Raw genomic sequence first — 16676 nt, 5'->3', positions numbered from 1 at the left:
TACTTCTTATTCTTCTCCTTCTCACCGTGTCCTCCGTGGGCCGGACGCAGGGCGAAGGTGCGGCGCGCAAACACGTCGCCGGGCAGACTCGCGGTTCTTATAAGGCGCCGGCGGGTCCCCGCCCCGCCCCCGGAGCCTGGGCCGGGAAGGGCCCGGCACTAAAAGGCCGATGTGGCCCCCTGGCGAGCTGCATATTGGCCCCGCCGCCCACCCGGACTGGGCCCGGAGCCCCGCAGAGCCGGAGGGGGGGGGGGGTCTTCTTCTTCATCTTCATCCTCTGGAAGAAGACCCCCGGTCTGCTGAAGAGAAATAACAGCTGCACATTTCGATTCTTTTCATTTATTCTATTTTTATTTGTTTATTTATTTTATTTTTTCATTCGTTTTCTCGTTATAGTTTGACATTAATCTATACCATTATTGTAACTCTTATTATTGTTATTATTATTATTGCTATTATTATTACTACTACTACTACTATTACCATCACTATTATAATTATAATTTTATTTTTAAACTTCCGTATTTTATTTGTTTATTATTTATTCATTTATTTTTCAGTTATTTGCTCTTGATAGTTCGACATTAATCATTAATATTATTGTAACTATCATCATTATTATTATTGTTGTCACTATAAGTATTCATAATTGTTTTTATCGTCTTTTTTCAGTTTATCAATCTCGCATGTTTTCAGAATAGGTAGTGTTTGTGTGTTACTTTTGTTTTTTATATTCTTCTCTATATCGATTTAGCACATTTTCAGGATAGGTGTGTGTGTGTGTGTGTGTGTGTGTGTGTGTGTGTGTGTGTGTGTGTGTGTGTGTGTGTGTGTGTGTGTGCTCTCTACTTTTTTAATGCTATCGATCTAGCGCCTTTACAGATAAGGTGGTTGTTTTTCAGTGTGTGTGTGTGTGTGTGTGTGTGTGTGTGTGTGTGTGTGTGTGTGTGAAAACTTTATTTTTTATTCTTATTGATCTAGCACGTTTCCAGAATGGTTAGCGTGCGCGCGCGTGCGCGTGTGCGCGCGGCTTGGGGGCAGGGAGGTGGAGGTGGCTTGGAAGTCGTTAATTCCCTAGGCTGTCACTTCCACAGATGTTATGTGAAGCTTTAACACTTGCTGGTGGGGAGGGTGTAAAGGGGGGGGGGGTCGTGGCTGCAACGGTTGGATTTTTATCTCTTTAAAAAAAAAAGAGGGGGGGTTCTAGGGTGCACACCCAAGCCCCGGACGGCACCGGAAGTCCACCGGTTGTATGTGTGTGTGTGTGTGTGTGTGTGTGTGTGTGTGTGTGTGTGTGTGTGTGTGTGTGTGCTCTCCTTGCGTTCTCACGGCCGCGGTGGAATACACATCTGGGTTCCAGCGGCAGACGGCGGTTCCTGAATGTCAAAGCCTCCGCCTAATGGCCGCTCAATGGACAGTAATTGACGGACCGGCGGGGGGCCGGCGGGATTAGGTGGGGGGGGGTGCTAGGAAGTGAAGCAGGAAGGCGTGTGCGTGAGAGCGCGAACGCGCACTTGAAATGTGCAACACACACACACACGAAAAAACACAACGATTATCGGCCGCGATTAGGGCGCGGAGTGGGATCACACCTCCGTGTTTCTAATGATGTTATTAGGACGCAAAGGGAAAATAGGGCAGTGAATCATAACCCCCCACCCCACCCCTTACAGATGATTGCATATGGGAGGGGGATGTGACACCCACTCGTGTCTGTGGACGTCATCACAATATCAGGATTATTCCATTAATCGTGGGAGTGCGGGGGGGGGGGGGGGGGGTTGGGAATCCAGGACTGCGTGTGTGTGCGTGGATTGATTAATGGTCGGGTGGGCTCTATGCAGGTGTTTGGGGAGAGTTCAACTGAAGTAACGCGAGAACACGTGAAATCCCGACAGTCAGATTCGCTGCCCCTGGGGCCAAAGTTATAGACATTACGGTAAATTGATTCGCTTTAAAGAAGTACAACTCGTCATTGAGGCCGTAACATTTGTTATGAACGCGCAAGAAAAGTATTCTGTATGAACGTTCAATGATCCGAATGGGGGGGAGTGAGACCGGTGTGTGTGTGTGTGTGTGTGTGTGTGTGTGTGTGTGTGTGTGTGTGTGTGTGTGTGTGTGTGTGGCCCCCTCATTGGTCCATTAGCGCCTCCGTAATTGGTTTAACGACGGCCGCGATGACGTCACGCCGGTGGAGGAAACGACACGTCTTGATGTGGTAATAACGTTAATGGGGCCGTCACGGATGACGGAGGGAACAGATACGCAGTAAAACCTGAAAATAGAGGCTAAATTTGGACCTAACTCCAAAGAAATAACTCGCTGAGTTAATTTAAACAGTCTACACACTGCGGGACCTCGCCATGTAAGATTATTTTCCTCAAACGACTTAAAACAAAGAAAATGAACAAAGCTACTAGCTTGGCTAACGCTAGCGCTTAAGTTAATGCGCTCTCTTGTCACGATTACTGGACCTCAGTAAACGTGAAAACGAACGTTGGAGGCATTAAAAATACGTTGACATCACAGGTCAAACCATCTGCACCTTCAAAAAAGGAGAACGGAGACGAGGGAGATGATGCTATGGATACAGAGGAAGTCTCAAATGCGGTAATCGACAAAGCAATCACTACTCTGCAGAAGTTAATGATCGAATTCAAAGATGAAGTAAGACAAAACACACTCGCCATTGTTAACCTGGCTAAAGCGGTGGAGATCAACGCTGCAGACATAAAGGAATGCAAAAGTAACTTCAAGACAATGGATGTCAATATGAGACGCATTACAGAGCGGACTCAGAACGCTATAAAAGAAGACAGAATTTAAAAATGAATGGTCTTAAGGAGGAAAAGGGTGAAAACATCCGTGAGCTCGTCTCTAATGCCATTCAACAAATTGTTCCAAAAAGTCTTCGGCTCTGTACATCGGATCGGACAAAACATTGCCAATCACCCTCGACAGATTGTCTTGAAGTTCACGAGTTGCATCTACAGAGATGAACTGTGGCGAGTATCTAAACATCACGCCGTCTGCAAGCACCTCAACATCCTCTGTGCTTGAAGACCTCACCAAGGAAGACAGAGAGGCAAGGAAAGCTGTCTGGCCCAAGGTGGACCAAGCGAGGAAAGAAGGTCATAAAACTATGTCCCCACGGTTTTGTTAATGGGCAGATGATGCTTCAGCTTATACAAACACTCCTTTAAACTATTTCATACTCAGGGTAATGCTAAGACAAGTTCTTGGTACTTTTTTCAATTCACTGTATTCTGGTTAGTATTTATTATTTGGATTAGTTTTTTGTTATATGTTTCAGTTTAAAAATGATGTATCTTTTTTGTCCGTTAATGCAAGGGGACTAAGGGATTTAACGAAAGACAATGCCTTTTTTTGTTCTGTAAAGGGAAAAAAACTAATTTTCTTTTCATGCAAGAAACCCATTCGAAGAAAGAGGACATTGTATTTTGGACTCAACAATGGGTTGACAAAGCTTACTTTAGTCATGGCACCTCAGGATCAGCAGGGGTTGCAGTTTTGCTGAAGAACTTCCAAGGGCAGGTTATTTCACATCTGGCAGGCAAGCACGGCCATTGGTTGATCGTTATCATAAGTATTGACCATTTGAAAATCATTTTAATCAACGTGTATGGCTACAATGCCATAAAAGAAAACAAGCGTCTAGTAGAACAAATAACTGCACACTCGGAAGATCTTCAATGTTCTCACCCAGCTGACAATATAATAATAGGCGGGGATTTCAGTCTGGTCCAGGAGGAATTCCTGGATACATGTCCTTCTAAATACCCTTTAAGCGACCCTAATCCGATATTTTATGTCTTCTGTCACAAGCTGAATTTGACTGATGCTTGGAGACATACTAATCCAGCAGCCTTCCGATACACTTTGTTTAACCCCAATTATATTCTGAAATCCAGAATTGATTACTGGCTATATCAAACCATCTGCTGAGCTATAGTGAGCTCTAGCGTAAGTTCCATTTACAGACCATTGCGTTATTTATCCAGGTATTGCATCCAAATCAAGAAGGAATTCATCAAACAAATACTGGAAATTCAATTCTGACTTGCTGAAGAACGATGAGTATTGTCAAAAAATTTAATCTTTAATTAAAGCGATGAAGTCATCTTGGGAACTTGCATCTCCGGTCAACCAATGGGAGTTCCTGAAATATAAAATCCGACAACATTCTATTTCCTTTTGCGCAAAATTTTAAAAAGATCTTGACAAAAGAGAATTGGACATTATGACGCAACTTCATACCTATTGTAACAAACCTAGCTCGGATGAGGGTGACAGACAAAAAATAATTCAATTACAATCGAGTCTGGATAGCATATATACTCATTGAGCCCATGGTGCATTTTTTTAGATCCAGAGCAAAATGGATCGAGGAAAATTGCATATTTTTGTGGCTTAGAAAGAAGAAGACAAGAGAAAAATAGCCTCAGTTCTCTTTTAATTGACAACAAGGAAATTACAGATGAGGCTATAATATCCTCTGAAATTTTTGAAATCTATAGCCACCTATACAGTTCTACATTCTCAAAAAGTGATTGTGACTCTTTTGTAACAGATATTGCTCAATATATCCCCAAAATAAACAACAACTACAAGCAAACCTATGATAAGCATCTGACTATTGCTGAACTTGACACTGCAGTGGGTCGACTATCTCCCAACAAAGCTCCAGGTTCAGATGATCTCACAGGGGACTTCTATAGACACTTCTGGGAGGATATAAGGGAACTTCTCTCACAGGTTTTCTTGGATATCTTTGAAACTTGGTCGCTTCCGACGACAATGAGACACGGGGTTATCATTTCCATCCCAAAACCCAGTAAAGACCCTCGTCTTATTAAAACAGAAGACCCATCACTCTCAGAAATTCAGACTATAAACTGTTTACCTACATCCTTTGTGTCCCGTCTCCAATCAGGAATCTCAGACATTATTGCAGAGACAAAATCTGGCTTTCTGAAAGGAAGGTTAATCCACAATGATATGAGGCTTGTCATGGACATCATTGAATACAGAGACCTCATAGAAGTCAATGGCTTTTATAAAGCCTTCGACATGGTCGAACATCCATTTATCTTAGCGATGCTCAAGCATTTTGGATTTGGATTAAAATTTAGGAATGTGATTCGTGGGCTCTACGAGAATATTAATAGCTGTGTCAGCCTACCGTGCTGTACCACTCCAAGCTACCATATTGATTTAGAAATCCCCTAAGGTTGCCCCATCTCACCCTATTTATTTATACTAGATACAGAAATGCTAGCCATTTATATTAAAAATTGCAACGATATCCAGAAGTTAGAGGTGTTGGGTACAGAAATTATTATTAGCCAGCCGGTAGATGACACTACTTTATTTTTGAAAAAAAGGAACATCAAGTCCCAATAAGCGTTGAAAAAATTAAGAAATTCTCCAAGGCCTCAGGATTAACCTTAAACTTAAAGAAATGTGAACTTTTTGATCTTCATGACTTGCCACCGAAAGAAATCTGCAATGTTCCTATTAAATCAGAAATAAAATACTTGGGTATTTTCCTTTCTAAGGACCAAAAGTTAAATCAGTCCAGGAACATAGAATCTAAACTCAATGAAAGTAAAGGTAATTGAATAAATGGCTCCTAAGGGATTTGTCAATATTAGGCTGTATATATTTGACCAAAATGGAATGTTTATCTAGATGTATATACCCAATGTATTCCAATGCTATTCCAAATCAACTCATAAAATCTATTAACCAAATAAATGTTAGCTTTATCTGGAGGACTAGACCACATTATCTATAAAAAATCACATATGATGAAAGAGTGAAGTGAAGTGAAGTGAAGTGAAGGAGGGCTGAAAGTGATTGATATGGACTGTCTCAATGGAACATTGAAGGTGAACTGGTTGAAATCCTGAATAAAGCATCATCATTCTTTTTGTATTGTATTCCAAACTACTTATTCAACAATGTCGGTGGCCTAAGTCTTCTGCTTATCTCTGACTTTGATATCAACAAGATTCCTGTCAAATTTTCAGAGTTCCATAAACAAATATTATTGTACTGGAAAATGCTGTATGTACACAATTTCTCACCACATGGTACAATAATATAGAGCAATAGATATGTGCTGCATAGCAACAAATCTCTATTTTACAAGGAATAGTTTGAGAAAGGTATGTGGTCAATAATTGACTTGATGGATGACAATGACAGTCTCTTAGACTATGAACAATTCTGCACCAAACACAGCTTTAACCCTCCCATATTAGAGTGCTTAAAGTTACTAAACGCATTACCTCGACAATTTGTATTCCTGACCAAAAATATAATGACACACCAAACCATACAACCACAGTTACCCCCATTATCACTTCAGGGAATCACGATTCTGTACAGAAAATGCAGCAACTCCTTTATTAGAAAATGATTTCCAGAAAACTTGTTCCCTGGATGTCAAAACAAAAATAATGTTTTAAATAAATTTGATAAGGAATCGATTCCCACTCTGCGAACTATGTATCTGACTCTACTCATACCCCCCAAGGCAAAAGAGACCCACTTCAAAATTATGAATGACATCTACTCATCTAAGGAATTATTGAGGGTACGCTTTAACATTGAAGATAATATTTGTACATTTTGTCAAGACAACATTGAAACCACAGACAATATATTTTTCTCACGCGAAAAAGTACAGGGCTTTTGGGCTAAAACTCAAAAATGGATCACAGACAAATTTGCATCGTCACCAGTTCCTTTTTCAAGAGACGATATAACATTTGGTTTACTTTTAAGCAACAAAAGAGATGAACTCTGTGTCAATGTTATTTTAGACCTGGCCAAGTTCTTCATACACAAAAACAGAATGCAAAAGTGTTCCCCCAATTTCACGTTCTTTATAAACAATTTTGAATTATATAAAAAATCCTTAAAACTTATGGAAAAATCCAAAAACCAAACAATATACAGTTTGATATCTGAGATTCCTTGGTTAACCACCAAGTTAAATACATATTATTAAATTAATTTATGTATTTATTTTATTTGTTTTATTTTTTTCTTTTAATTTCTTTTTCTTCTAGCATTAAACCTTTCTCACAAACCTTTTAATACTGTTAACTCGTACATTTAAGTGATTACATACATCCTCATCCCCGTCTGATTCATTTACATTCAATTCTACCTTGCCATGTTTGTACATATGTATATCTGTTTATACGAGTAACTGTATATTCAATAAAACAAAAATCTTGATGTGTTAATTTATAATAATACATTTTATTTAGATTTATATATCAAATATATTACATATTTGTGTATAATGAATGATTTATTATTTATTTATATCACTTACGTTGATAAAACAGTTAATACATATAATTGTATAGGTATCTATTAAATCTGAAATCTTTAAATAGGTTTATTTTATTTTTTCCCCAACTTTCTTTATTTAAATAATAAATAAATAAACTGGAAAATAAATAGAAAGGAAAAAATATTACCAAAATAATGAAACAAATAAAAATAAATGAAAATAGGTGCATGACTTTAGGTCTACACTGTGTGCACAATTATAAGGCAAGTGATTATTTTTACCATATCATCATTGTATCCATTATTTCCAACTCCAAGCTGTATTAACTTAAATGCTTATTGGTTTTCAGGCATATCAGGTGATGTGACACCTATGTCAAGGTGTGCATAATGATTTGGCAGATTCTTTTCAGGAGAAATGGGCCAAACAAGAGATTTAACTGAATCTGAAAAGTCAAAAATTGTAAAAAGGCTTTCAGAGGGATGCAACACTCTTGAAATATCTAAGAAAACAGGGCGTGATCACAGGACCATCAAATGTTTTGTTTTAAATAGTTAACAGGGTTGCAAGAAACATGTTTAGAAGAAAAGACGCAAATTAGCTACCAGGAACCAATAATCCTCCAGTGCTGCCATGTTCCACAACTGCAAGCTACCTAGAGTGTCAAGAAGTATGAGGTGTTCCCTTCTAAGAGACATGGCCAAGGTGAGAAAGGCTGAAACCTGACCACCTCTGAACAAGACACAACAGTCGAAATGTCAGGAATGGCCCAAGAAATATCTGATGACAGCTTTTTCAAAGGTTTTCTGGACTGATGAGAGTGACGCTTGACGACCTAGATGGATACAATAATTTGGCAGACGCTTTTATCTTACGCAACTTGCAGTGGAGATGCCGGGGACTGAACCCAGCACCTCATACAGGCAAAGCATGCGCTCTACATGTTCACATAGATGGGTTGGATCAGATACGGACACAGAGCTCCACTTTGACTCAAAGGCCAACAAGGCAGAGGTGGGGTACTGAAATGGGCAGGTATTATTAAATATGAGATGAGATGAGAGATGAGAACAACTTTATTTATCCCGAAGGAAATTGTTGTGCCAGAGTTTCAAGCAAAAACATAACAGTAATAGATAATATTAGGAAGGAGGGAGAATAAGAAATACAATAAAATATAATATGAGCTGATTGGACCTTTTCGGGTTGAAAATTGACTCAAAATCAACTCTCAGACCTACTGCCAATTTCTAGCAGACACTTTCTTCAAGTGCAGGAAAAAGTCTGCATCTTTCAAGAAGACTGATTTTCATGCAAGACAACGCTCCATCACATGCATCAAAATACCCTACTGCGTTGCTGGCCAGTAAAGGCCATTAAGATGGCGTCCTTCACCTGACTTAATCCCTATTGAGAACTTTTGGGCCCTTCTTAAGCAGGAAATTTACAGTGAAGGTAAAACAGTACACCTCTCTGAACAGTGTCTGGGAGAGTGGTTGCGGCTGCAAGAAAAGCTAATTCTGACTAGATCAAGAAACTGACTGACTGTGAATGCAAGGCGTGTGACTGTTATTGAAAAGAAGGATGGCTATATGTTTTTTTTTTTTTGTTTTTTGGGGGGAAATTTCATAAAGGCTTTTTGTACGTTTTGAGTTTGTTGTTTGTTTATTATTCCCACTTTAACAGGTGAAAATAAACCAGTGATATGGGATTTTTTCTTTCATTTAGTTACATAACTCTGCACATTTATAGTTCCCTACTAATGGTGTGCATATACAGTGGCGCAAAAAAGTATTTAGTCAGCCACCAAATGGGCAAGTTCTCCCACTTAAAAAGATGAGAGAGGCCTGTAACTTTCATTATAGGTACACTTCAACTATGAGAGACAGAATGCGAAAAAAAAATGAATCCAGAAAATCACATTTTCTGATTTTTAAAGAATTTATTTGCAAATGATGGTGGAAAATAAGTGTTTGGTCAAGAACAAAAGTTCATGTCAATACTTTGTCATATACCCTTTGTTGGCAATGACAGAGGTCAAACGTTTTCTGTAAGTCTTCACAAGGTTTTCACAAGGTGTTGCTGGTATTTCGGCCCATTCCTCCATCTAGATTTCCTCTAGAGCAGTGATGTTTTGGGGCTGTCACTTGGCAACATGGATTTGCCTATGATGAAAATTACAGGCCTCTCTCATCTTTTTAACTTGCACAATTGGTGGCTGACGAAATACCTTTTTACCCCACTGTACTCTCTTAATTAAGCCTAAACTTCACTTTACAACTTTAATGTTCAGGTTTGAGGGTTTGTTAACATTTCAGATTGACCAAGAGCGCCGTAGTTGTACAATAACAAAATGAATGCTCAAAAATACAGCTTGCTAAACAATTGTTCAAACAGTATATGTGTTATCTCATAATATGTACAATATCATTCAGGAATTTAGTGATGCACAATATGTTTTATAGTTATATTTATGTGTATTGATCCGTATCATTACGAATAATACGTTTATGAGTAAAGATCACGCCCAGCTCCCAGGAAATCAATGCATTTTAGCATTTATACCTGCTATATCTGCATTTTTTCCACAAATTTTGTCAAATTTTGTCTTTATACATGTATATATGCATGTTAAACTAAATAATAAAAGTAATATAACAATAAACAATATAAATAATAAAAACACTTAAAAAATGACCAAATATATGCTGTGGTAATTAAATTTAGTGGTAATTCATACACATGTACAGCACTTAAGTATGTAAGTATACAGTATATGCTGGAATCATCCTGCTCTGAATAGATTTTGATTACATAGTATGTTATTTATTTGTTATTGTTATATGTCTATCATGAGGATTTTATTCCCTTGGCTTATATACATTGTTCTATTTATAAATAGTCAAATGTAATCATATATTAAATGTATTTTTATATAAATGTACATGTAAACCAATACAACTAAATTTATATCTAAATATTTTATGTATAGCTCCACATATATAAAATACGTAACTGTTTTTCATCTTATAAATGATTAATCAATATGTGTAATTATAATTATAGATTATATGGATCAATGAAATCAATCATGCTCTCCTGTCAATAATACACATCCAATACAGGGAGAACCAAGGCGGGGGGGCATGGAGAGGACTTACCAACCTTTCTTGTACTATGGCAGGATTACGGGGAATTTTAGAGGAAACTCAGACAGGAGAACATGGAGAGAACCCAGATAGGAGAATAGGGAGGGAACCTATTCACCTTTCTGGACTGTGGGAGGATGACATAGAACATTGGAGAGAACTCAGGCAAGAGAACATGGAGATTCCCAAACAGTCAGAGCCCAGGAAGGCTGGAGAGAAAGTGGTTATAATCTACTGTTTCAGGACTTTGGGAAGAAGATGGAGAACTAGAAAGAACCCAAACATGAGCCCAAGCAGGAGAACATGGAGATTCACAAACTAGGAGCACCCAGGAAAGCAAGAAAACATAAGGTGAATATTCTGTTCTTTGACGACTCAGGGAGAAGAATCTGACAATGAAAACACTCCAGAATAACATTTGACTCTATGTTCCGTTGGTTTATTTCCTGAACCACCAACCTGACGACCAATCAGAGACCAGACCAGAGTAACCGAGATACGACAGGGTTTATTGAAACCTCTCGGACAGAGGAACAGAAGAAGACGAAAAACAGATTACTTCCTGGTTTGGAGATGAAAATATACCCTTCTGGGGAAAAAAAAAAAGACTAAATGAAACCCGTCCACGCGGAGAACGCGTCTCTCAGGTCAAATACACACTGGGCCAGGCAGGCAGAAGAAGAGGACAAATAGATGGAGTCTTCCTCCTAAGCGCCAGAGGAACAGACAGACAATAAACTTTTTTTTTTGTTATTAAAAAAAAGGCACTTGACCAGGGACCGTGTAATGTCACTGCACATTCAGCTGCTTCCCGTAGGGGAGGGGGGGCTTTATTTTGATCAGCTCCTAATCAATTATCGAGGTGGGGGGTGGGGTGAACCCTTGCATATACTACGACCATAAATTGCACGTATATATATGTACTGGTACTGTAATACTCCTATACAATATATCTATATGTGTGTCTCATTCGTGGCTGACACAAATATATTTGCAGCCCTGCTTGCGGATACAGGGCTGCCTCTGGACATTCGGTGCTGGAGGCAGGACGCACCGCTGTCTGGAGCGGGAGAAAGCATTTCTACAGTTTTGTTGAGCGAACCGGTGTTTTTGTGTCAACGTGGACAAGCGCCGGGCTGTAGCCTCGCCCACTTAGTGTGTCTACGCCTGCCCTAGATTGTCACTTGTTGCCCCTGGATACCGGCCCCCGATGGCGTCCGCACCGCAACCCGGTTTCTGTGCTGGTGTGAGAGGGTGGAGGAGGTGGCAAGGTGGAGATGTTCTTGTTACATTCAGTCCACGGAGGAGGAGGAGGAGGCCAGCGAAGTCCGAGGACGGGGTGTGGCGGGCGTAGCTGGGACAAGCGGAGGGGAGATGTTCTGAGCTGGGGGTGGATGTGAAGCTCCTCCTGTGGGGGGGGGGCTGTCCAGTGCACGTGTCTCCTTCTGCTGTGTGATTCAACTCTGCAGGAGAATGAAGAGAAAGGGTCAGAGTGCCACCCTGGATAGAACTGCTGCAGCCTGCAGTCACGTGGGGAAGGAGGCTGGGCTTAACCCGGATGGGTCAGCTGTCAATCATCCAACCACTTGTACATATACTCATTCACACCTACATTTAAGCTTCAATTAACCTGCTGCTTCGGGACTGTGAGGGGAGGAAGGAGAAAGTGGAGAACCTGGAGAAGAACTGGGTGGAAAAAGTACCTTCACACCCCTCCTGAAGTTCTACACCTGAACTGAAGTCCAATATTCATACAGTCATGATACAGACAAAGATGGCCGACTGGACCTGCCTGCAGCTGTGTTGGGGGGGTTTGGTCTCCAAGGAAACCTTCATCAAGTCTCTCTCTCTTTCTTGACAGTGACGTCGCCACTGCTGGCTCCGGACGAGCTGGAGGCGCTGCCGGTGGGCCCGGCGCTGGAGGAGGCTGCCATGGCGGCTGCACCAGCCGTGGGTGCGGCGGTGCCCAGGATGGTGGAAACCTCGCCTTGCATGAAGGCCCACGGCGGGCTGTTGGCGATGCTGTCCAGCGGGCAGCGCTCACCGCTGGGGCAGTAGACCTCGCCGTCGCCCCGCCGGCTCTGGATGTACACACGGGTGCAGGGGAAGCAGAACCTGCAGACAGAGCGTTAGAACAGTACTTTTACTACTCGAGTACAAATACTTCTACTTAAATACTGTCAGTAAATGGAAGCACAAGCTAAATCAGTTATTCTGCATACATGGATCCAAGTATTACTCAGTGCTTGGCTCGTAGAACTAAACTAGTAGAAATACAGTATCTAAAAGAAAATATCAAAGTGGTATGTTGACATCTCTTGTTAGCTAAATGGGGAAGAAGCGAATCCAAACACACCTGTGTCCGGGAACCGATGGACATTGGACAAAGTGTGTGTCCTCCAGCCGTTCATGACATAGGGTGCAGGAGAGGGTGTTCCCGGCCGAGAGGGTGTTGCTGGCCGATGAGGAGCCCAGTTCTGGGGCGCCACTGTGGGGCAGCGCTGCAGCTGTGGTGGCGGCCTCAGCGGAGCCACCAGAGCCCAGGGGCTCCCCACCGGAACGGGCTGCCAGGGCACGCGGCTGCCGGGCCGGGGAAGATGCCGGCTTGGGGCTGGTCTGGCTCACGCCGCCGGCCATGGAGGAGGACGAGGATGAGGAGGACGAGGACGAGGACATGGGGAGGCAGGGAGGTTTGGTGACACCGCTTCCAGCCGCAACAGAATGACCCTGCGTCTGTGTCTTTGGCGGTGCCTGAGAGGAGCTGAGCTCCCGCTCCAGCTCCGGGGTCATGAAGGAGGTCATGCCCATGCCCATTCCAAGCTGCCTGCGGCTCATCTCCGCCAGCACTGGTGTGGGAAGGATCATCGGGGTGGTCATGGGGGCGGTCCGGGCAGTCAGACCCGCCGGCATGCTTGCGAGCAGCCCGTGGGGGATCCCCGCGATGCTCTGGGTCACTAGGCTGGGGGGGATGGCCGCCCCGAGCATCGGCCTCCGGCTGCCGCTCGGGCTCTGCCGGTTCATCTCCTGCAGCGGCTGCGCGTCGCGGTGCAAGCCGTTGGGCGGCACTCGCACCGCGGAGCTGCTCTCCCCCCTCACATAGCGGTCGTGTGGCCTCCCCGGGTCCACCGCCCCCGAGGCCGGATCTCCTCTGCCTTTGCTGGGCGAAGGACCAGGGGAGCGGACGCTGCCGTCCTGCATCCCGTGGCTGCGCTTCAGCTGCCGGGCGCTGGCGATCAGGAACTCAATCTGGTTGGCGCCCTCGTAGTTGACGCAGCCGCGGCACACCACCTCGCTGAAGTCCCACACCACCGTCCACGGCATCTTTGGCAGGTCGCACAGGTAGCACCACTGCCGTCGGGAGGAGGAGGAGGCGGAGGAGGAGGCAGCGACGGCGGAGGAGGAGGACGGGGACGACATGGCAGCGGATGCGACCCGGAGCGACTCCCACCGCGCTAGCTAGCTTGTTTTTGCTAGCTAGCTAGTCCGCTAGCACACACGTTAGCTGTGGTAACCTACTTAGCTCGGTCGGCCGACTCGCACCTTCAAAAGTCCAGAAATATTTCGGGAACACCGTCATGCATCTTCTCCGGAACCATGTGACCAAAATGTTACGAATTACCGGGTTTCCCCTAAAAGCCCCCCGGTTTGTTTTGTTTACCCGCTTCGGCCTGCTCTCCGCTGCTGTCAACGGCGTTCCCCCCTCCCCTCGGCGGAAGTCGGGAGCGTTACGTAATCCCCGTCGAGGTACATTGTGGGAAATTGAGTTTTCCGGTACGATGAACGCGAGTCATAATGGAGAGCAGCGAACTACTACCCGAGTCAATCTCGGAAGTGACGCGTACAGAAGGGTCAAGGGGTCAGCGCACGTGGACACGTGCGCCCCTGCGCAGCCATATGTCTCAAACAGGAAACGGCGTGCCTGTTTTTGTTTTGCCGTCGTTAAAGTCGAAATAGCGATAGAGGGAAATTAAACGAAGAAATAAAATGCCCCGAGAGGTGTCGAGCGGGGAGGAGGGAGAGGTTCCCGCAGCGCGGTCTCAAGGTAGGCTCACATCCGCCGGCTGCCCTGCAGAGGGTCTGTCCGGGTGGGGGAACCCGTATCCCGGCCGGAGAGTTCAGGGACCGCCCGTGGATGACAATGTGCTAAGCTAACAGGGATTTAAAGGAATTTCACTTGACCTTTTATAAAGTGTCTACTGAATCCTTAAACTATGAAGCCAAGATTTTTATAGTAATTTAGAGGACTATTCTTGTCGACTTCAATATACATCCACATGTATCCGGGAAGTGTAGTGTCATACTTCGAGTATTTTCATTCAAGTGCTGTGAACATGCGTGTAAAATTTAAGCTCAAAAGGAAATAAGCAGATACATTTGGTATATAATAAGTTTTTCCAAGATGGTCGTCACTGCAGGTAAATAAGTTGTAGTCCTGAGGTATCAACCAGATGAGGTTCTCTAAGGTGCGTGAGATGGAGAGGATCACTGAACTGCTTGATTTTGCAGCGGAAGAGGCCTCAAAGTTCAAGTGTCCCGCTGACTTTGTTGCCTGGCGCCACCAGTTGTGCAGCGCCACGCTGAAGCAGAGCCTGGAGAAGAACCAGAACGAGCTGTGGCTGATCAAAGCGCCGGCCAGCTTTGACCCGCAACGGTAGACGAATCACTTCCTGTTTGTTTGTAACCCTCACATTTAATAGCGGCAATTAAAGGCTCCTCTCTGCCCCATCCTTTGTGTCCCAGGCTCAACGGTGTGACGGTGAACCTCTCAGGTCTCCACACGGTGACGGTTCCTGCAGACGGGGACAGCAGCGAGCAGATCTTTAACATCCTTGCATCATCTAGCAGCACTCCCAAGCTCCGCCTGCTCACTAAGAAGAAGCAGGGGTCGAAAGCTATGGTGCTCGCCCCGGCCTTCTCAGGCCTCATCAACCTATGTGAGAGTTACATTGGCAGCAGCAACGTTGGCCAGGAGCTGCATGTCATCCCCGCCATCCCGCCGCCGGCCATCCCCCCCAGACTCAAACAGCGATTTCAGCCTTTCGGCAGCAAGAAGCCACCACTGTCCTGTGAGGTGGACGGCTGCAAGGCAACGCATGAAACCCCAGTGGTGGAACAGTCAAGAGGGGAAGCTGAATGGCAGCAGGGGGAAGGAGAGGAGGAGGAAGGCAGGAGGAAGAAGAAGAAGAAAAAGAAGGATAAACGGATAAAGATAGAGGAAGTGGAGGTGAAGACAGAGCCTGTCGACTGGGACAACGCCACCACGGAGCTCCTTCAAGGCAACACCTCGGAGGAAAGGAAGAAGAAGAAGAGGAAGTTGCAGGAGGAGCCGGAGCAGCAGGAGGAGCCCACCGTGACAGTCAAACAGGAAGTCAGGGTCAAAGAGGAGCCAGAGGACTCTTGGGGCAGTGGATCACCGAAGAAGAAGAAAAAGAAGAAGAAGAAGAGTAAAACTGATGATGACTGATGGAGAGTGTGTGCTTTTCTTGTGTGTGTTTTGAGCGGATGGTTTTTCTGTTGTCTGGTGGATGTTTTGGACTCGCCTCCTATATTAAAGATGTGAAAAGTGACGGATGCTTCAGACACTCCCTGTTAAATCCTCTGCTGTTTCCTTTAAATTCGTTGTCGAAACCAATGTGGTTCATAAGACCAGATATATCCTGAGGTTTATTTAGGCCGGGTGTTAAATATATGAATAAATACAAAGAACAAGAGTACTACAAATTTGTTAACAAACTGCCATTTCTAAACTGTCCACTAAGGGGTGCATTGCTTCCAAAATGTCTTATCAAAAAAGAACATAAATGCCTGCTCGGAGGCAGTAGTGAAATATGCTGTAAGTGTGACAGAAAAGTTCGAGGTGGATATGGGATATCAGGGAGCAGCTCTGAGCACCTTATTTGCAGCGGTGATGGACAGGCTGTCAGATGAGGTTAGACAGGAATCTCAATGGACCATGATGTGTACGACAGCTAGGAGGTACTTCAAGACTTTTGTGCATGTTGATGACAGGATACCTCTGAAGGCCAAAAGACGCCAGTGCTCTGGAGCTACAAGAGAAACACTTTGTCATTAATCTTCCAGGTATTATATTACATTACATTGCATTTGGCAGACGCTTTTGTCCAAAGCGACTTACAATAGAGGACATAGGGACTGCAAATACACTTGCAAATACACGATTATATTATATTACA

General features: G+C 43.8%; 3 protein-coding genes across 4 annotated transcripts in view; 1 reads left to right on the top strand and 2 right to left on the bottom strand.

Annotated features, from left to right (window-relative positions):
* Positions 1-133, bottom strand: part of foxa3 (forkhead box A3) — a 4036-nt gene extending 3903 nt beyond the window's left edge. The window contains exon 1 of the mRNA XM_086177046.1: positions 1-133. This exon is cut by the window's left edge and continues 419 nt beyond it. The gene's annotated coding sequence lies outside the window, so the exon portion shown is untranslated.
* A 10837-nt stretch (positions 134-10970) lies between these two features.
* Positions 10971-14195, bottom strand: irf2bp1 (interferon regulatory factor 2 binding protein 1). The gene is made up of 3 exons (XM_086177012.1): positions 12839-14195; positions 12275-12597; positions 10971-11945 (listed from the first exon to the last, which is right to left on the bottom strand). The coding sequence occupies exons 1-2, from the start codon at positions 13897-13899 to the stop codon at positions 12318-12320; spliced, it is 1341 nt and encodes a 446-aa protein (XP_086033138.1). The 5' UTR covers positions 13900-14195; the 3' UTR covers positions 10971-11945; positions 12275-12317.
* A 129-nt stretch (positions 14196-14324) lies between these two features.
* LOC147235502 (DNA-directed RNA polymerase I subunit RPA34-like) lies at positions 14325-16676 on the top strand. 2 transcript variants are annotated; one of them, XM_086177025.1, is made up of 3 exons: positions 14325-14524; positions 14989-15133; positions 15223-16676. In XM_086177025.1, exons 1-3 carry the CDS (start codon positions 14467-14469, stop codon positions 15944-15946), a joined length of 927 nt encoding a protein of 308 aa, XP_086033151.1. In that variant the 5' UTR covers positions 14325-14466; the 3' UTR covers positions 15947-16676. The 2 variants fall into 2 exon arrangements, with proteins under 2 accessions (XP_086033151.1, XP_086033160.1); XM_086177034.1 differs by lacking the exon at positions 14325-14524 and adding an exon at positions 14620-14897.

This window comes from Fistularia commersonii, chromosome 3, assembly GCF_037954325.1.
Source record: "Fistularia commersonii isolate RoL2024-O1a breed Wild chromosome 3, RoL_Fcom_v1.0, whole genome shotgun sequence".
NCBI lineage: Eukaryota > Metazoa > Chordata > Actinopteri > Syngnathiformes > Fistulariidae > Fistularia > Fistularia commersonii.
Note: the sequence above shows the minus strand (reverse complement) of the source record. Positions and strands in the feature narration are given on the sequence as shown.

Excerpts from the sequence above, each read along its gene's own strand:
- irf2bp1 (XM_086177012.1), bottom strand. The coding sequence starts at position 13,899 with ATGTCGTCCCCGTCCTCCTCCTCCGCCGTCGCTGCCTCCTCCTCCGCC. Across the intron at positions 12,598-12,838 it reads CCATCGGTTCCCGGACACAG|GTTCTGCTTCCCCTGCACCC; the intron begins GTGTGTTTGGAT and ends CTCTGTCTGCAG.
- LOC147235502 (XM_086177025.1), top strand. The coding sequence starts at position 14,467 with ATGCCCCGAGAGGTGTCGAGCGGGGAGGAGGGAGAGGTTCCCGCAGCG. Across the intron at positions 14,525-14,988 it reads TCCCGCAGCGCGGTCTCAAG|CGGAAGAGGCCTCAAAGTTC; the intron begins GTAGGCTCACAT and ends TTGATTTTGCAG. Across the intron at positions 15,134-15,222 it reads GCCAGCTTTGACCCGCAACG|GCTCAACGGTGTGACGGTGA; the intron begins GTAGACGAATCA and ends TTTGTGTCCCAG.